This window comes from Canis lupus, chromosome 16 (genome assembly GCF_003254725.2).
Source record: "Canis lupus dingo isolate Sandy chromosome 16, ASM325472v2, whole genome shotgun sequence".
NCBI classification, from domain to species: domain Eukaryota; kingdom Metazoa; phylum Chordata; class Mammalia; order Carnivora; family Canidae; genus Canis; species Canis lupus.
This window is the reverse complement of record NC_064258.1, coordinates 15,134,306-15,154,915: the sequence shown is the minus strand read 5'-3', so window position 1 is coordinate 15,154,915 and position 20,610 is coordinate 15,134,306. Positions and strand designations below refer to the sequence as shown.

Here is a 20,610-nt window from a genome sequence, read left to right as displayed (position 1 = left end):
TATGTGTGATTTTTCAGAATCTTGGTTTCTCTTTTTTATTTTTTTTAAGATTTATTTATTTATTCATTCAGAGAGAGAGAGAGAGAGAGAGAGGCAGAGACACAGGCAGAGGGAGAAGCAGGCCCCATGCAGGAAGCCCTATGCGGACTTGATCCTGGGTTTCCAGGATCACACCCCAGGCTGCAGGCGGCACTAAACCTCTGCGCCACCAGGGCTGCCCAGAATCTTGGTTTCTCTTAACCACATATTTTTTTTTTTTTTTATTTATGATAGTCACACAGAGAGAGAGAGGGAGGCAGAGACACAGGCAGAGGGAGAAGCAGGCTCCATGCACCGGGAGCCTGATGTGGGATTCGATCCCGGGTCTCCAGGATCGCGCCCTGGGCCAAAGGCAGGCGCCAAACCGCTGCGCCACCCAGGGATCCCTTAACCACATATTTAAAAAGGACTGGTCATATATATTTTCGTTTAAGTGTATACAGTGCTTTCTCTCTCTCTCTCTCTCTCTCTCTCTCTCTCTCTTTATGGTGCTTCTCAGTGAAATGAGAAAGGCAGTTTTCCACCTGGTTCTGGGATTTGACATCCTTTATTTGCTTCTTTTCAAGAAGGTAATAAAAACAATTGCTAACTTATGTTAAATGCTTACTGCATGCCAAGCACTGTGTGAATAAGCACAAACACAATAGCTTTTAGTTCTCATAGTGTTCCCTTGTGATAGATACTTCTTAAGTTACATCCTGTGTCAGTGGAGTAATCGTCTCACTGAAGAGGTCTACTGACTATGTTAAGGTGATAGAGATTTAACATTAATATGGAATGGAGTAAGCACAATAGGCAAGCAGCAACACTTTCTTCTACGTTTGTTGATTCACTCACTACCTCCAGAGATTTGATGAATATTTTAGAGACAGAATGGTTTGAATGTATAGATATCTACTAATGGAATTTCATTTTCTTCCTTCCTTTGATCTAAGCTAGTGGTTCTGAAACATTAGCATGTGTAAGAATTGCTGTACAGAGTTGCATAAAACCATTTTACTGTACTTTTTATACTTGAGGAGCAACTTAAGAGATGTTCAAGGTGATTTTGACTATATGTGATTTTTGCCTAATATGTTGGCTTTATGCTGAATCATTTGCAGGGAAATAACATAGGACTAAGAGATTCAGGCTAGGAGAGAAAAGAAGACTCTGAGAGAAGAGAACCAAGGAGACTTCCAGGTAGGATGAAAGAATACCTATCAGTATACTGGACAATCAAAGATTGAGGGAGGTGGGAAGGAAGCAAGGCCAGGAGGAATGAATGCCTGATACTGTGGTAAAAGTATTTATCTGTGTTATCTCAATTATTATAGCAACCCTTCAGATATGGAAACTTAAGTTATGGGTGCTCAAATGACTTGCCTGGTGTCACAAAGATGGCAGATGGTTGAGTCAACATCCAAACCTGGGTCCTCTTACCATATTTGGCTTCCTTATGGGTTAGGATTTCCTGAAGTCAGCCAGAAAGAACTCTGGGGAATGGAGATATGTTGTCCTAAAGCTTGGGGCAAGATTCTTATAAGGCCATGTAGGGAAATATCTTCATTCCTCATGTAGAACAAAGAGGCTGACTTGGCATGGATAGTTAAGGAAACTAAGCAGAATTTTATGAAAATACCTGCATCCTTGCCTATTCATAATTTCTTTCCTTCTGAAAATACGGAAGTGACATCAAGACACTGGGCTTTCATGTACACAGCAAGTGTGTAACATGTAATGGTGTTCTTAAAATGCTTACTTCTCTGGTCCCCTCAGAATATAATTTGAGTATCCCAGTAAAAGAAATTGTAAACCCAGAAGCCAGCTTAGGCTGAAAACTGTAATCACTCTAGAAAAAAAACATGCCACCAACTTTGAGGATCACTAGGAGCTTTAGAAGAAATAGTCACTGGCTCTCTTTCTCTCTGTGTGTGTCAAATAAATCAGTAAAATCTTTTTAAAATTTAAGAAAATTTAATCTTTTTAAAAAATTTAAAAATCCAGTGAGTCATGTTACTAAGTCAAGAAAATATGAGAAAAATCACTAGATTTTTGTGAGGTGACTGTGACATAATGTGATAGGAAGTTTGTATAAATATGTAAGATCTTTTTCTAGGATCCACCAGTGATTTATCAAATAAGAAATTAAAAAAGAGTTTACAGAGAAGAAAAAAGGAATTAATGCATAGAAAAGACTATAGCCTCATAAAACTAAATACACACACATAAACACACACACACGAGTACCAGTAAACATGGCTCTCTGTATTATTTCTTATAACTCCATGAGGATCTATACTTATATGACTACATTTTTCTATTTAGAAAAGTCTACAGCCTCAATAATGATTGAATAAATACAAATCAAAACAAAATTAGGTTCTAGCTGCATAACATGGATTTCAGAGGAAATGAAAAATGTTGGCAGGGGTGCCTGGCTGGCTCAGTCAGTGAAGCATGCAACTCTTGATCTCAGGGTTGTGAGTTCAAGCCCCATGTTGGGTGTAGAGATTATTTAAAAATAAAATCTTTTTTTTTTTAAATGTTGCAAAAAGTTGGGAGACATGTTACGCTCTTACATTGTTAATAACAGTACAAGTCAGTTCAAGTAGTTCTGAAACAATCAGAGTTTTGAGTTTTCTACAGTTTTATATAGGTCATTGTGCAATTCTTTTTCCTTGGATTTTTGTATTTTGAAAGTCCTGCATGCTTCTTTTAATATGGGGAAGTGAGGGAAGGTAAGGGAGTAATGAGAACTCTCTGTACTTAATATTCATTTCTCTGTACATTTAAAACTGATTTTAAAAAGTCTATTAATTAAAAAAGAAGGCTCAGTAGTTGAGTGTCTGCCTTTGTCTCAGGGCGTGACCCTGGAGTCCCAGGATCAAGTCCCACATTGGGCTTCCTGCATGGAGCCTGCTTCTCCCTCTGCATGTCTCTGCTGCTCTCTCTTTGTGTCTCTCATGAATAAATAAATAAAATCTAAAAAATAAATTAAAAAAGAAAAAAAAGCTGTGAATATACTAAAGTCACTCAACTGTATGCTTTAAATTGGGGAACTGTATGGTATATTCATTATATCCCCATAAAGGTGCTTTCTTAAAAAAATAAAAGAAAATGAAATGTGTATTTTGTAATTCCTAAAGCAACCAGAAAATAAAACATAAAAAGATACAGTGAGAATTACAATAAGTAAATTAAAGTGCAATACTAAAACAGGTTCAACTAACTCAGAAGAGGGAACAGAAATGAAAAACAGAGATAAGCAGAGGACTAATAATACAATGACTGATGTAAATCCAAATATATCAACAACTACATTTATTTTTTTTTTTTAATTTATTTTTTTATTGGTGTTCAATTTACTAACATACAGAATAACACCCAGTGCCCGTCACCCATTCACTCCCACCCCCCGCCCTCCTCCCCTTCTACCACCCCTAGTTCGTTTCCCAGAGTTAGCAGTCTTTATGTTCTGTCTCCCTTTCTGATATTTCCCACACATTTCTTCTCCCTTCCCTTATTTTCCCTTTCACTATTATTTATATTCCCCAAATGAATGAGAACATATAATGTTTGTCCTTCTCTGACTGACTTACTTCACTCAGCTCAACAACTACATTTAGTGTAAATGACCTAAATACAAAATAAAAGATTATCAAAGTAATTGAGCAAATTGCTAGCAGCTCTACTGTAGGAATGGGAATTCTGAGGTTTGGGTTCCTCACCTGTGACACAAACACATCATATGTGCACCATTCTCCTGGGTCACCCCATATCGTTCTCATGGGACTTGGGGGCAAGTGAATGATGTGAACATATAGCTCATGCTGCCTGTGACCCATGAGTCACATCTATGAAACTATGGCAGGGTGATTTTTAGCCTGTTAGAGGGTCGGCATTTCAGACCCTCCATAGTTTCTGCTGTGAGGTTTATGGCAGGAATGCAAGGTTGGTTCAATGTTCAGAAATCAATCCCACCTAATCAGTCTGTTAATTGCTTAAGGGAAAAAACTATACCATAATAGAAATCTATGCAGAAAAGGCATTGGAAAAAACAAAACACTCACTCATAGTATAAATTCTCAGCAAACTAGTAATAGAATAGACCATCCTCAACCTGAGAAGATGTATCTACAAAAACCTGCAGTTAAATATCAACTCTGCCTGCATCCAAGGTAGACCAGAAGTGACCTCAGTGTAGAAGGGCAGGATTTGGTGGATGAATCCCGGCCCCTGGCGGGAGGATTCTTTTTTTTTTTTTAAATGATAGTCACAGAGAGAGAGAGAGAGGCAGAGACATAGGCAGAGGGAGAAGCAGGCTCCATGCACCGGGAGCCCAACGTGGGATTCGATCCTCGGTCTCCAGGATCGCGCCCTGGGCCAAAGGCAGGCGCCGAACCGCTGCGCCACCCAGGGATCCCTGGCGGGAGGATTCTGAGCCGGGTTCTGCAGACTCTGAGTGCCCGGCGAGACAGACTCCCCAGTGCCCGCGGCAGGGACCTGCTCCTTGACCCCCTTGGCCGGCTCCACTCCCTCGCTTTGCCCCCGGGATGGCCTCACAGAAGATCCTATCCTGGGTTGGGGTCCCCTTCGGGTTGGAACTAATCCTCTCGCTCTCCCTGTGTCCAGCGCCTTTCAGCGTTTCTGGGTCTGGGTCTTCCTGGTTTGGAGACTCCCGCAGAGCGCGAGGACCCACCACCCACCTCGCTGTTGCTGCAGGCGCAGGAAGGCAAGCCTAGGCGGCTGCGGCGACCCAAGCAGCTCCTCCGGGGCGCAGGGGGCGCTGTGGGGCGGGGCCGCGGTCGAGTCCCAGGGTGCCCCGCGCGGGGCGGGCCTGCGGGGCTGGGGGGTGCGGGAGGGCGCGCGCCAGGGGAGGTGCCGGCCGCCCTGGGGATCGGGGTTCGGTTTCTCCGGGCGGGAGCCAAGCGGGGGCGCGAAGGGCCATGGCCGAGGCGGTTCCGGTAAGAGGGACCCTGGAGGATGCGGGCCTTATCGCGATTCGTCCGTGTCGCGGTTTGGCCTGGGGTCCGAATCGGGGAGCGAGGCAGCGCGGGGATGCCCGTGATCCAGGACGGCTCTGAGCCCCGGGCCGGTGGAGGCGCGGTTTAGGTGCTCGACTCATTCTGCGGTTGAGCCGCTGAGAGGGGCCACCTGGAGAAATCCAGGGTCTTGCTCGGGCTCTCGGGCTCCCGGGCTCCCGGGCTCTCGGGTCACCGGCCGTTCCCTCCCAGTGTCGGGGCCTTTGAACACCCTAATTTCTCTTCTGCGCTCTGCTGGTGAATGTAGCCTCGGAGGAGCTCGTCTGTATAAACGATGAAAAAAGTTAGGGGAAGGAAGACTGGAAATGGGAGGAACTGGAGATTGCTCCCTCCAGGAAGTGAGAGAAAACTTGAAACCAGTTGGGATTATTAATGGAAAATTTGAACACTGGTTTTAGAGTTTAAAAGGCGTATCCTGAGCTTAATCCGGGAAACTGTTAAATTCAGTGAAGTATAATCTGCCTACGTATGCAAGTTTTCCTTCTACTTTACTGAAATTTCATTTCTTTTTTTTTTAATTTTTATTTATTTATGATAGACACACAGAAAGAGAGAGAGAGAGGCAGAGACATAGGCAGAGGGAGAAGCAGGCTCCATGCACCGGGAGCCCGACGTGGGATTCGATCCCAGGGCTCCAGGATCGCGCCCTGGGCCAAAGGCAGGCGCTAAACCGCTGCGCCACCCAGGGATCCCTGAAATTTCATTTCTAATAATCTTCCTAGTGGAATGCATTTTCTTCCCTTCTGCTGCTCACCCCCCGCCCCCCACCATAGGTTCAGGATACAGGGAAGCTTTCTGTACTGTACCATCTTTGCAACTTCCTATGAGTCCACAATTATTTCAAAATAAGTTTTTTTTGAAAGTCTCGCATAGCAATAATTGGTTGCTGCTAAGTAGAGGATCCCCCTCCAGATGGTGTATGTGCTCAAAGGTCTCCCCGTAAAAAAAAAAAAATAAAAATAAAAAGGTCTCCCCGTCATTCATTCACTATGTGGGTCTAGTAGACTTCTGTGACCCCTTAATTACATCCTTCATGGCATCATCCAGAGAGAACGAGACTTATAGTTTTTTTTTTTTTGACTCTTAAGGATATAGATGTTCAAAGACAGTAGCTTGAAAGTGAAAAAATATGTATGTGCTGTTTGTGACTCCAGGTAACGATGACATTTGATGATGTGGCCTTATATTTTTCTGAGCAAGAGTGGGAGATCCTGGAGAAGTGGCAGAAGGAAATGTATCAGCAAGTGATGAAGAACAATTATGAGACTCTTGATTCCCTGGGTAAGATGGGCTTCAAAGGAACCATTTGGGGAACCAACCTAATACCAATAGGCTTTCTGCTCTGTGTTACGTATTGACTGGTTGAACGTGATTCTGTGCCTAATTTACACTCAGAATATGTCCTTCCTGTTACAGTCTGGGAATATTTAACTTGTTCTTTTTTATGTAGTGGTATCTGCACTCCTCACTTTTACTAACTCTGCAGTCTCTTTCACCCAAACCTTCTCTTGTTTCTCCCACAGTTAGAATTACTAAATAACATTAAAAAAAAAAAGATTTTATTTATTTATTCATGAGAGACAGAGAGAGAGAGAGAGGCAGAGACACCGGCAGACGGGAAGCAGGCTCCCTGCAGGGTGCCTGATACAGGACTCAATCCCAGGACCCTGGGCAGCCCCCGTGGCTCAGCGGTTTAGTGCCGCCTTCAGCCCAGGGTCTGATCCTGGAGACCCTGGATCAAGTCCCATGTCGGGCTCCCTTCATGGAGCCTGCTTCTCCCTCTGCCTGTGTCTCTGCCTCTCTCTCTCTCTGTTTCTCATGAATAAATAAATAAAATCTTTAAAAAAAAAAAAACCCCAAAAAAACCAGGACCCTGAGGTCACGACTTGAGCCAAAGGCAGACTCTCAACCACTGAGCCACTTAAGGTGCCCTGAATTACTAAATAATCTAATTGTCTTTTTTTTTTAAATGTACTCTTTTATTTTTTAAGTGATACTTTGATGCCTACTTATGTTGCCTAAATGAGATGAATTTTCTATTTTTATAAGAACTGGGATGAAAGTTCCCTGGTAGAGGGAGAAGGAGCAGTGGAATGGGACATTTAGGTATCCCAGAGAAATACTCAGGGCTGACTTGAAGAGAAATTTGAGGAGATATACCTTGCTGTTTATCCCACTTGCTCTAATTCATTCTTGTATCATTAAAGCCATTTCTACTGTTATCACTTTAATGAGTGATCTCAGTATAGCCTGTGGCATTGTCTTCCTCCTTTGGGGTTTATAACTTCTCCCATCTGAGATATGAAGGACAAGATGAGTCAATTGTATGAAATCAGGGGGACGAGAATTCTAAGCAGAGGAAGGACTTGTGCAGAAGTTCAAGGGTTGTAATACAAGAGCTCAGTGTGTCAGTGTGTGGTGGGAGCCATGGGAAGACTACTGTAACACATGTGTAGAACTCTAGGAGAAGGAGACAGTGGTACCAGAAGAGGAATGGCCTCTAGGATTTTATTCTAGACAAAAGGAAGATGATGAGAGGATTTACGTAGGAGTAATATGTCAAAATTAGTTTTAACAATTAATTACTTGGGTTGCTATATGGAGAATGAATGGTAGTGCACAGCAATGAAGGGAGAGACACCAGCCAAGAACCTTAGCAGTGCCGGTGAGGCTTTATGGCAGCTGAAGCAGGTAGTTAGTAATAAAAATAGAAATAAACAAGATCTGGATGTCTTCTGGAGGTAACATCCCAGATTTTGCTAGTGGATTGGATGTGGAGCCTCAAGGTAAAAGAAGAATCAATTCCCAGATTTTTGACTTGAGTATGTTGAAGGAAATGGTTTTATTTACTGACATGACAAAGGATTGGGGATGCTTATTAGACATTTATATGGAAATATGTATAATTAGGCATGTGAGACTGAATTCCAAGTGAAGATCAGGACTGGATTCACAAATCTGCTGTTTTTGTTTTTTAAGATTTTATTTATTTATTTGACAGAGCACAGGCAGGGTGAACTGTGAGTAGAGGGAGAAGCCGACTCCTCACTGAGCAGGGATCCTGATGTGGGGCTTGATCCCAAAACCCTGGGATCATGGACTGAGCTTAAAGTAGCTGCTTAACCAACTGAGCTACCTGGGCAGCCCACAAATCTGGTGTTTTAAACCTCAGGGCTACACAGCATCATCTAGGGAGAATATGTAGATAGGATAGAGCACTGGGACACCTCAGCATTTGGAGGTCAAGCTAAGCAGTCTGAGGCCAGTAAGGTACACCAGAAACTAGAGCCATGTGCTGATCCATTGTTGAGTTTGGCGTTATCACAGCTAGTGTCCACAGCTAGACTGGAAAAATCCAGTCTGATTTTCTCACATGGTAAAACCCAAAGGGCATTATTTACAGACGATTTTTTTTTATAGGACATCCAGGTATCAGCCCCAGAGATTAGGATTTAGCAGGTCCAGCCTCAGGTCCATGAATCTACGTTTTTAACAAGCACTTCAGGTCCCTGCCAGATTACTTTTCTTAAGAGCAATAACTGAGAGGGACAGAGGGAGAGAAGAGAAATCTTTTTTTTTTTTTTAATTTATGATAGTCACAGAGAGAGAGAGAGAGAGAGAGGCAGAGACATAGGCAGAGGGAGAAGCAGGCTCCATGCACTGGGAGCCCGACGTGGGATTCGATCCTGGGTCTCCAGGATCGCGCCCTGGGCCAAAGGCAGGCGCCAAACCGCTGCGCCACCCAGGGATCCCAGAGAAGAGAAATCTTAAGCAGGCTCCATGCCCTGTACAGATCCTGACACAAGGGGTCACAGGCTTGATCTCATGACCCTGAGATCATGACCTCATGATGCTGGTGATACTTAGCAGATGCTTTTTTTTTAAAGATGTATTTATTTATTTATTTATTCATAGAGACACAGAGAGAGAGAGAGAGAGGCAGAGACACAGGCAGAGGGAGAAGCAGGCTCCATGCAGAGAGCCCGACGCAGGACTTGATCCCAGGTCTCCAGGATCAGGCCCTGGGCTGCAGGCAGTGCTAAACCACTGAGCCACCGGGGCTGCCCTTAGCAGATGCTTAACTGACTGAGCCACCCAGGTGCCCCTTCTCTGTTTCCTTTAATTATGCAAAATATTGCAGAGGACATTTTTAAAAAAGATTTTATTTATTTATTCATGAGAGACACAGAGAGAGAGGCAGAGACACAGGCAGAGGGAGGAGCAGGCTCCGTACAGGGAGCCTGACGTGGGACTCGATCCCGGGTCTCCAGGATCACACCCTGGGCTGAAGGCGGTGCTAAACCCTGAGCTGCCCCTTGCAGAGGACATTTAAGCAAACATTTAAGCTAAACCTGGGCTGCCTCTTGCAGAGGACATTTAAGCAAACAGTCTTGGTTAGGCTATATCTGGTCATTCATGTAATTGCACAGGTTTCAATTTTTTAAAATTTATTTTATTTATTCATGAGAGACAGAGAGAGAGAGACAGAGACACAGGCCGAGGGAGAAGCAGGCCCCATGCAGGGAGCCCCATGGGGGACTCAATCCCGGGTCCCCAGGATCACGCCCCGGGCTGAAGGTGGTGCTAAACCGCTGAGCCACCCGGGCTGCCCTCAAAAAAAAATTTTTTTTTAAATAATCTATTACTGATAGTTTTCCTTTCACAACAAGACTTTTTTTTTTTTTTAAGATTTTATTTATTTATTCATGAGAGACACAGGGAGAGAGAGAGGCAGAGATAGGCAGAGGGAGAAGCAGGCTCCATGCAGGGAGCCCGATGTGGGACTCGATCCCGGGTCTCCAGGATCACACCCTGGGCTGAAGGCGGCGCCAAACTGCTGAGCCACCCGAGCTGCCCTGCCCTCAATTTTTTTTAACTTAACTTTGATGTCCTATCTTCAGGAATCAAGGTTAACTGTGAAAAATCACATTTAGTGAAGTACTCAGGTAAACCCAAACTGAATCTATGTGGACTCTCTTTGTAGGTCGTGTTTTTTCCAAGCCAGATCTCATCATCTGGATAGAACAAGGGAGAATGCTGTTAATCAGAGACCAGGGACCCTTAGAGAAAAGAATGGCATGTAGCCCTTCTACTGATGAGCAGTGGGACTTGCAGGGGACTGGAAAGTTGCTGTATTTTGGTGAGTATGATGGATTTAGGGTCATAACTGATTTCATTTTCCTGAATCTGGATGGTCAGCTGGACATAGTGAATAAGAAGCATTATTTTGATGGAGAATGTTAGGTTTTTTTAGTCAAGTGGGAAGCAAATTTAGGACTGTATTAATTTAAAAAAAAGAATATTATTTTTATAAAGAGGGATGTTGTGTATGTTTCATGAAAAAAAAAAAAAAAAAAAAAAAAAAACCCTGGAAAGAATTACCTGTAAAAGAGCAAGTAAAGGACCCACTTGTGAAGTCCTGAGGAGCAAACTGCCTTCTCTGTCACAGTGTTGTGTCCATTTGAGTATAGAGAAATGGAAAACTAAAAAAAAAAAAAGAGAGAAATGGAAAACTGTCCAATTTGGTATTATAATGATTATTTTTTATCGTACAGATTTTTAGAACGTGGGTGTTCGTTTCTTTTAATTCTTTTTGAAGAATTCCTTTTTATTTTATTAATTTTTTAAAATAATTTCTTTTTAAATTGCTTGTATCATAAGAAAAACATTGGAAACGCTTTAATACTTAGGGAAAGTGTCATTTTTCAGATTATGCTAATGTTTTTGTTTTATTAAATGGAGATCTTCTAAGTTCCTGGAAGTTAAAGGATTCTCCTGAAGAGGAGGGGATTTGGACTCGGGATGTATGGCTAGGTCCATCAAAAGAATAAAAGAATTCCCAAGGACTTCATTTCATTACCACCGCCTCTTATTTCATTCATCTAACGAATATTTGAGTCCTATGTTCATAGGACGGTTAGTTATTACTTAGGCTAGGGGGTGGATGGAGATATCTATATATCTAGATGTATATATATTTTCCTGTAGGAGTTTATTGTCTTACTGACTTGACACGGCAGTTAAGTTAGTCGATTATATTGAACTCTGGGGCTAGTCATCTATAAAACAGGACTGTATGTAATTTAATAAAATAATAAGTGGCAGTGGTAGTAGTATAGATATAAATATCTATAGATATTTAGAGGAGAATGAGTGGAGTAGAAATAGTAGTTTCCCAGGAGGACTTTTAAGGAATTAAGATTTGTTTGTTTATTTATTTATTTATTTATTTATTTATTTATTATTATTATTTTTTAATTTTTTTATTTATTTATGATAGTCACAGAGAGAGAAAGAGAGGCAGAGACACAGGCAGAGAGAAGCAGGCTCCATGCACCGGGAGCCCGACGTGGGAATCGATCCTGGGTCTCCAGGATCGCGCCCTAGGCCAAAGGCAGGCGCCAAACCGCTGTGCCACCCAGGGATCCCTTGTTTATTTATTTAAAAAAAAAAAAATTTATTTATTTATTTATTTATTTATTTATTTATTTATTTATTTATTTGATGGAGACAGAGAGCACGAGCAGGGCAGGAGAGGGAGAAACCGGCTCCCCACTGAGCAGGGAGCCCAATGCAGAGCTCAATGCCAGGACCCTGAGATCATGACCTGAGCCCAGAGGCAGATGCCCAAAGGACTGAGCCTCCCAGGTGCTCCTAAGGAATTAGGATTGAAATAGCAAAGAATAGGCAGATTTGGTTAGAGAAGATCATCATGGGTTGTACATGAATTGAGGCTCAGAGGTGGGAACAGGCCCATTGTATTTAGAAAATGTATAGCTGAATGTTATTCTTGAGATAGTATGGGAGATGGAGAAGAGGAAACAAATTAATGGCAGATTATCTGAGGCTAGGAATGCCAACGTGGATATGTGACTTCATCTCATAGAAAGGGAGGACCTAGAGAGGTTTCTGAGTACCAAAGAATGAACAACTTTAGTGACTAGCCTTGTGTGCCTGGTGGTACTTTCCTAATAATCACAACTGTTCTTCTGCCTGGAATAATTAGTAAGTGATAAGAAATAGGATTCAAAGAGATAGGTAAGTATAATTTGAGACATCAGCCATCAAACACGAACTTACTAAATGATATCACTTGGTTGGAAACGTAAATCTATGTTGTTGTTAAGATGACCTCAGAGCAGGGACACCTGGATGGCTCAGCAGTTGGGTGCCTGCCTTTGGCTCAGGGTGCGATCCTGGGGTCCTGGGATTGAGTCTTGCATCAGGTTCCCTGTGGGGAGTCTGCTTCTCCCTCTTTGTCTCTGCCTCTCTCTATGCCTTACATGAATGAATAAATAAAATCTTTAAAAAAAAACAAAAACAAAAAAAAAAAACAAAACATGACCTCAGAGCCTAATCAGATTCCTCCTCTGGAGGAAGGCCTACCCTTCCTGACAGGTGATGTTTCTTCCTGTGTTAAGAGACTTAAAAAGGAGGGCCCTTAGGCCCAGTTCAACAGGTGGGAGAAAAAGCAGTTCTGAAATACAGAGGCTAAGGCAAGCTTCTGGAATTGTCCTCTCCAGTTTTTGTGGGTGAGAATAAGGAGTTAACTCAGTTTCCTGTCATCATGGTTTTACTTTGGGAACAACAGTGACTATACTTATATTAATGCCTTTCTTAAAATGCAGTTTCTTGGGAAAGGGAATTATCTTCATAGTATTCTTTGTGAATTTAGTAAATTGCCATTTGACATTCATAAGAAAGATACTTTCTATTAGCATTGCTTCCAGAAACCTTTTCCTGAAATCTGTGGTAGAAGGGGCAAGGATATGATCCAAAGCTGCCTTTTTTTTTTTTTTTAATTTTTTTTATTGGAGTTCAATTTGCCAACATATAGCATAACACCCAGTGCTCATCCCGCCAAGTGCCCCTCTCAGTGCCCATCACCCAGTCACCCCAACCCCCCGCCCACCTCCCCTTCCACTACCCCTTGTTCATTTCCCAGAGTTAGGAGTCTCTCGTGTTTTGTCACCCTCACTGATATTTTCACTCATTTTCTCTCCTTTCCCTTTATTCCCTTTCACTAATTTTTATATTCCCCAAATGAATGAGACCATATAATGTTTGTCCTTTTCCGATTGACTTATTTCACTCAGCATAATACCCTTCAGGTCCCTCCACGTCGAAGCAAATGGTGGGTATTTGTCGTTTCTAATGGCTGAGTAATATTCCATTGTATATATAAACCACATCTTTATCCATTCATCTTTCGATGGACACCGAGGCTCCTTCCCCAGTTTGGCTATTGTGGACATTGCTGCTATAAACATTGGGGTGCAGGTGTCTCGGCGTTTCACTGCATCTGTATCTTTGGGGTAAACCCCTAGCAAAGCCTTCTTTTTTAAAAGATTTTATTCATTTATGTGACAGAACATGAAAGACTCCTAACTCTGGGAACTAACAAGGGGTAGTGGAAGGGAGGTGGGTGTGGGGTTGGGGTGACTGTGTGACGGGCACTGAGGGGGGCACTTGATGGGATGAGCACTGGATGTTATGCTATATGTTGGCAAATTGAACTCCAATAAAAATAAAAAAAAGATTTTATTCATTATTTATGAGAGATACTCAGAGAGAGAGGCAGAGACACAGGCAGGGGGAGAAGCAGGTTCCCTGCAGGGAGCCTGATGTGGGACCTGATTCTGGGACCCCAGGATCATGCCCTGAGCTGATGGCAGGCACTAAACCGCTGAGCCACCCAAGGATCCCTGATCCAAAGCCTTCATACTTAAATATGGTGCAATTTATGTCACAGATTTAAGGAAATAGAATAGAATGTTCATATTCCCAGACTAATTCATTTTTAAAAAAAATTTATTCATGAGACACAGAGAGAGAGAGAGAGAGAGGCAGAGACACGGGCAGGGGGGGGGAAGCAGGATCCCTGTGGGGAACCTGACATGGGACTCGATCCTGGGTCTCTAGGATCACACCCCCAGCCGGAGGCGGCACTAAACCACTGAGCCACTGGGTCTGGCCAGACTAATTCATTTTTATTTTCTTTCAACTTCTGCTTACCCTCTGAGGGTCATCCATAAGTTTACAAGATAAATTAGCCTGCAATTTTTTCCCCCACACTAAGCCATTTTTTCACAACATAATGGGCAGATTTGCATATCAAAGTTAAACTTAAATATAATTTACCTGTGTTAGGCAGATGCACAAAAGTCATCGAAATCAATGAGATTCTTTTTTTGGTGCTATTGAAGATATAAAGACAATTCTTGACCCCATCATTGCACAGACACATTACTGGTAAGGGTGGGTCTTCTTTTTTTCTCTCCAGGTGACCAAGGAACTCTTGGGGCAAAAGAGGAAGAAGGCCATTTAGATGGTCTCCTAAAGCAGGGTTCGTGTGCTACCTTACCAGGGGAGGAAGGAAAGATCTTACCAGATCAAAGAGCCACCTTACAGCATCCAAGTCGTCAAGAAATGGGGATTATACATAAAAACTTCGACCTCAGAGCATCTAATCAGGATAAGAACAATCCATGGCATAAGGTGATAGGTACCCCCGGTCACTTGGAAATTCCCCCAGGACCAAGATTTTATTCCTGCTTTGTCTGTAGAAAGGTCTTTAAGCTAAAGAGCGACTTGGTCAAGCACACAAGAAACCACTCCAAGAGCCCACCCTGTAAATACTTAAAGTACAAAAACAAATCCAGAGGAAACTCTGAACTCAGGTGGAACCGGATGATCCTGTGTAAGAAGAAGCGTTTCCAGTGTGGTAAGTGCGAGAAGAGCTACTATCTCAAATGCAGCCTGATCACTCACCACCGGCTTGTTCACATGGGGCAGCGGCCCTTGCCATGCCCTGAATGTGACAAGACCTTCCAGTGTAAAGCCACTCTGAGGAAGCATATGTGTTTGCACAAAAGGGAGAAACTATTTTCCTGCGAGCAGTGTGGCAAGGATTTCATCGAGCAATGCAGGCTCACTAAGCACCTCAGGGTGCACACCGGGGAGAAGCCTTTCCAGTGTCCAGAGTGCAACAGAAGCTTCCGCCTGCAGAGCAGTTTGAAGGCCCACCTTTGCCAGCACAGTGGGAAGAAGCCCTTCCATTGTCCAGAATGTGGCAGAAGCTTCTCTCAGAAGGCTGCCGTGAAGGCCCACCAGAGGATACACAGTGGAGAAAAGCCGTTTTCTTGTGACCAGTGTGGGAGGAAATTCACACACAAGACAAAACTCACTGAACATATCAGAGTTCATACGGGAGAGAAGCCCTTCCAGTGCCCTGAGTGTAAGAAAAGTTTCCGCCTGAAGAGAAGCCTAAAAGCCCATCTCTTTCAGCACAGCGGGAAGAAGCCCTTCCAGTGTCCGCAGTGTGACAGGAGCTTCTCTTGGAAGAACGCCATGAAGGCCCACCAGCGTTTACATAGTGAGGAGAAGCCCTTCTCCTGTGCCGAGTGTGGCAAGAGGTTCACCCGGCCCTCGAAGCTCGCCCGTCACGGCCGAGTCCATAGCAGGCAGAAGGAATTCTCGTGTGGCGAGTGCACGAAGACCTTTCCCCGGCAGTCGAGGCTCACAGAGCACCTCAAGGTCCACACCAAAGAGAAGCCGTTCTCCTGTTCCGAGTGCAGCCGGAGCTTCAGCCGACACTCGCACCTCACCGAGCACAGGAGACTTCACAGCGGGGAGGAGCCTTTCCAGTGTCCCGAATGTGACAAGAGCTTCTTCTGGAAGGCCTCCATGAAGTTCCACCAGCGGACACACAGTGGTGAGAGGCCCTTTGCCTGCAGTGAGTGCGGTAAGACCTACACTCAGCAGTCTCAGCTCACGGAACATGAGAGAATCCACAGTGGGGAGAAACCCTTCCAGTGTCCTGAATGCAATAAAAGTTTCCGTCTCAAAGGGAATTTGAAGAGCCACCTGCTCCAGCACAGCGACAAAAAGCCATTCTCCTGTGTCAAATGTGGTAAAAGTTTCACTCAGCAGTACAGGCTCATGGAACACATTCGTGTCCATAGTGGTGAGAAGCCCTTCCAGTGTCCGGAGTGCGACAAGAGCTACTGCATAAGGGGGAGTTTGAAGGTCCATCTGCACACGCACAGTGGAGAGAAGCCCTTCAGGTGCTCCGAATGTGGCAAGGGGTTCCTCCAGAAGAGAAGCCTGAAGACCCACCTGCACCGTCACAGAGGGGAGAGGCCTTTCTCTTGTGATGAGTGTGGAAGGAGCTTTACATACATGGGGGCACTCCACACTCACATTGCGGCGCATGCCAGAGAAAACCCTTCGGGGTCTAGGTCAAACCTTTCTGTGAGGAAAGGAAGCAGCGACAGCTTTTAGGTGGAGCTAGCCCTTCTTTTGGATCCATGGCGTAAGCTGGATGAAGAATTCACAAAACTCCGGCTTCGGATACGCCGGCCAGATGCACAAGCAGGCAGGGTGCACAAAGGTTCCAAATAATCCAGACACTAAGGAAGAGGCATCTACCCTCTGTGATTCCCACAGGCAAGAGCTGCCCATCACGGAAGGAACATTTTCCTTCTGCTTCCTGTTACCAGGCCTCCGTATTTAAATTTTGTTTACATTATCAGTTTTCTCTCAGAGCGAATTTTCGTTTTCTCTCACATGCTGAGAGAACATCTGTGTCTCAGGAGAATTTCTCTCTGTTGCCAAAAATAAACGTTGTCTCCCATCTCTTTTGTTAACAATGATGCAATAACTGTCATTTCCCTCTGAGTTAATTTAAATCACCTAAAAATCCACCATGGTGAGTAACAAGCAATGATTTGTAACCCCCCTGCATTTTCAATAGTGTATGTCAGTTCTCCAAGAAACATACTTGCCTTAATGTTGGAGTCTCTTAGGTAAAATCCAAAGGAAAAACTATTGCTGGGCTACGGCATCACTCCCATTTTTTTGTTCTGTGGCTTAATCTGTCATTGTAAGGTGATTTTTCTAGCCTGTTCTAGCAAACCTTCCCCTGTCTCTTGGGCTGTCGATCTTTTAACATCATTCCTACAAAAATGTGTAGATTTGCTTCCTTAGGGAATTTTGGGGCCTATATAAGTTTTCCATTTTTGTTGTACATGGTAGTCACGGATGACCTGAATCAGCTGGAACCAAGGCTGCCCTACTAATCAGTGTTTATACAGATAGGAAAGGTGCCATGTCCAGTTGGTATGTTCCTGTGGGAACAAGCCTCTTGGTGAGTCAGTGGTGCTTTTGTGCAAGAAAAACTTTCCCTAACCTGTGCCAGGGGTACCTGTGGGCTGCATGTCAACCTTGGCTGGCCTCTCTCTTCACCAGCGTACCTCAGGACAACTCCGTGCCTTTGCCTGGGATACATGTTGAAAATGCAGGCCCTGGGGACCCTCCCCAGGTGTACTGAGTGACGAACTTTTCAAGTGAAATTGTTTGGAAAGTTTTAGAACATTTCATCTAGTGAGCAGAGAAACTGGAAGAAGGAAAACTGAAAGCATTCTGGTCATCCTGTGAAATTGGAGTTAGAGCTTTTCTTTTAAACTTTTCTCTTCTCCATCTTGTAATAAAGCTTCCTGTGATAAAAGTTTCTTACATTATGGGTGTATTAGCTCAGGCTGCCCTAACAAAATGCTACAGACTGTGGAGCTTAAGCTACAGAAACTTATTTTCTTACAGTTCTAAAGGCTACAAGTCTAAGACCAAGGTGCCAGCAGGGTTGGTGTCTGATGAGAACTGGCTTCCCTGGTCCTCATATGACCTTTCCCCTGGGTACAAAGTGGGGGTGGGTGATCTCTGGTGTTTCTTCCTCTTATTAGGACACTGATCCTATGACCTCATTTAGTCTTAATTGAATATTGGAGAACCTGGTGATCTACACTAGACTTGAGCAAAGTGAATGAGGAAGCACAGAGATTGGGAGTGCTGTGCTGTGCTTTCCCAAATGGAAAAAAATACCAAGAATGGGGAAGAAGCACCACCCCCCACTGCCAAAACCAACAGCTAGCTGTATGTGTCTGCCCATCTCTCTCTTGCTACCCTCACCTGTTATCTCTTAGGTGCTGATAACTTCAAATCTACAAATCCATATCCATAGTCAACTTTCCCCTGAATATTTCCGGCTTCCACAGGCATCTCAAACACAAAATGCTAAGAATAAGACTCCTCACTCTGTACCTCTTCCTTACACTCTCTTGTATTTCCCACCTCTAAAGTTATACTAACTAATCTCCAAAGCTGTAAATCTGATAATGATCTCGGTTTTCTTGTACCCAACTTGTCTCCCAAAATCCTCCCAAACAAATGCCCTTCTTCATCTCTGCTATCACCACTAACTTGAGCCAACTTAAAAAAAATTTACAGTGTTCTTATTAACAGTTTTTTCCTGCAGTGCATTTATCATTCTTGTAACAGAGTGCTTCTCCTAAAATGCAATTCTAATGTAATTCTCAAAAAATATTTTCAGTGGGACGCCTGGGTGGCTCAGTGGTTGGGCGTCTTTCATTGGCCCAGGGCACGATTCCGGGATTCCGGATCGAGTCCCACATTGGGCTCCTTGCAGGGAGCCTGCTTCTCCCTCTGCCTATGTCTTTGCCCCTCTGTAACTCTCATGAGTAAATAAATAAAATCTTAAAAAAAAATTTTTTTTAGGGATCCCTGGGTGGCGCAGCGGTTTGGTGCCTGCCTTTGGCCCAGGGCATGATCCTGGAGACCCGGGATCGAATCCCACGTTGGGCTCCCGGTGCATGGAGCCTGCTTCTCCCTCTGCCTGTGTCTCTGCCTCTCTCTCTCTCTCTCTGTGTGACTATCATAAATAAATAAAAATTAAAAAAAATTTTTTAGAAGTTCCCGATTTTTTTCAAACATTTATTTATTTATTCATGAGAGACACACAGAGAGAGGCAGAGACATAGGCAGAGGGAGAAGCAGGCTGAGAAGGAGCCTGATGCAGGACTCAATCCCAAGACCCTAGGATCACGACCTGAGTCAAAGGCAGGTGCTCAAACGTTGAGCCACCCAGGTGCCCCCCAAAGGCAGTTTTCAGTGAACTTTTCCTCTGGGGATAGCTAACTGATAACTTCCCTGGTGCTCTTGTAGTGCTTCATACTTTCCTCTGTTAATAGTATTATAAGGGCAGCCTGGGTGGCTCAACAGTTTAGTGCCGCTTTCGGCCCAGGTTGTGATCCTGGAGACCCAGGATCAAGTCCCATCTCAGGCTCCCTGCATGGAGCCTGCTTCTCCCTCTGCCTGTGTCTCTGTGCTTCTCTCTCTCTGGAATAAATTTTTAAAAATTACTGTTTTGACATTGTTTTTTTACAGCCTGTGTCTTTCCCCATGAGATAGCAAAACTCAATGATGACTTAATTTATTTAAATGTATCTTGCAATGTTAAAGATACTCAGAAAGTGTAAAGAATGTTCACCTGTGAGCCCTTGGCTCAGTAATGTCATTAGCAGTACAGATCTGTAACTTAGATTGGGGTTACATCCCAGTAAACCTATCGTAAGTTGAAAATATTGTTTGAAACACCTAAACCTACTGAGCATCATAGCTTAACCCAGCCAACCTTGAATGTACTCAAGGCACTTCATTAACCTACAATTGGGAAAACCACCAAACACAAGTCTAGTTTATAATAAAGTGTTGACTATCTCATGTAATGTATTGAATATTGTATGGAAAGTGACAAACAATGGCGGTGTGGCTACCAATGGTTGTAAGAGTATTGGGTTTTGCCCCTTATGAATGCAGGGCTGATTGGGAACTGTAGCTCTCCAGCATCAAGAGAGAGGATCCTCCAGCATATCACCAGCCCAGGAAAAGATCAAAGAATAGTTTCTACTGAATGTATAGTGCTTTCACACCACCGTAAAGTTGAGAAATCCTAAGTGGTACCATCACAAATTGGGGGTCATCTGTACTGGCAGAGCACCTGTATAGCCTTGGTTTTGATCTTCTCCTCCTCACTGCTTCCCCATCCCAGCTCCCACAGATTACTTACTATTCCATTGAGTATTTGTTTCTGTACGTCAGTATGCTTTTCCTATATATTACTTCTAAATATCTAGTGCTATTTTATATGTTCTAAAGTTTCTGTAAGAGGTACCATACTGTATGTAATCTGCAACATGCGTTTTTATTCAACATTAATGCTATTCGTGTATGCTGTTTTTAGCTATAGTTCATTACTTTTGCTACTAGTTTGCAGTGTATGGGGAAAAACCCCCACAAGATACCCATCCTCTGGGTGATAGACATTTACATTGCTCACCTGTTTTTGCCCTTAAAACAGTGTTGCTGTAGAGTTTCCTAAATATGGCTCCTATGTAAATAATGCAAAAATAGCACCAAGGTAAGACTTGCTGGGTGATAGGATATGCACATCTTCCTAAGTAGATGCTGCATTTCCCTAACAAGATAGAACATTTTTGTGTATTTATTGCCTATTTATTTCCCCCCTACTTGTGAATTCAGTGTTCAGTATTTTTCACATTTTCCTCTGGGTAGTCTTTTGATATTTAGAAGTTAATTTATATTCTCTGGATGCTTTTCCTTGTTGCAAATATCTTTTCCCAGTTTGACCTGATTTTAGCTATGCTATTGTGTTTTTTTGATGTTAAAAGGT

The 20,610-nt window shown here is 43.4% G+C and overlaps 1 protein-coding gene across 2 annotated transcripts in view; it reads left to right on the top strand.

The window, feature by feature from the left end:
- The window catches only part of ZNF425 (zinc finger protein 425), a 30,791-nt gene extending 11,151 nt beyond the window's left edge, over positions 1-19,640 (top strand). Inside the window, exons 3-6 of one of the 2 annotated variants that reach the window (XM_035699598.2) lie at positions 1,143-1,221; positions 6,218-6,344; positions 10,048-10,203; positions 14,347-19,640. In XM_035699598.2, coding sequence (XP_035555491.1) covers positions 6,224-6,344; positions 10,048-10,203; positions 14,347-16,346 — 2,277 coding nt within the window. In that variant the 5' untranslated portion in view covers positions 1,143-1,221; positions 6,218-6,223 and the 3' untranslated portion in view covers positions 16,347-19,640. Of the gene's footprint in view, positions 1-1,142; positions 1,222-4,834; positions 4,986-6,217; positions 6,345-10,047; positions 10,204-14,346 lie in introns of those variants that run through there. The other variant, XM_025453912.3, reaches the window with a different exon arrangement.
- The last annotated feature ends 970 nt before the right edge of the window (positions 19,641-20,610 follow it).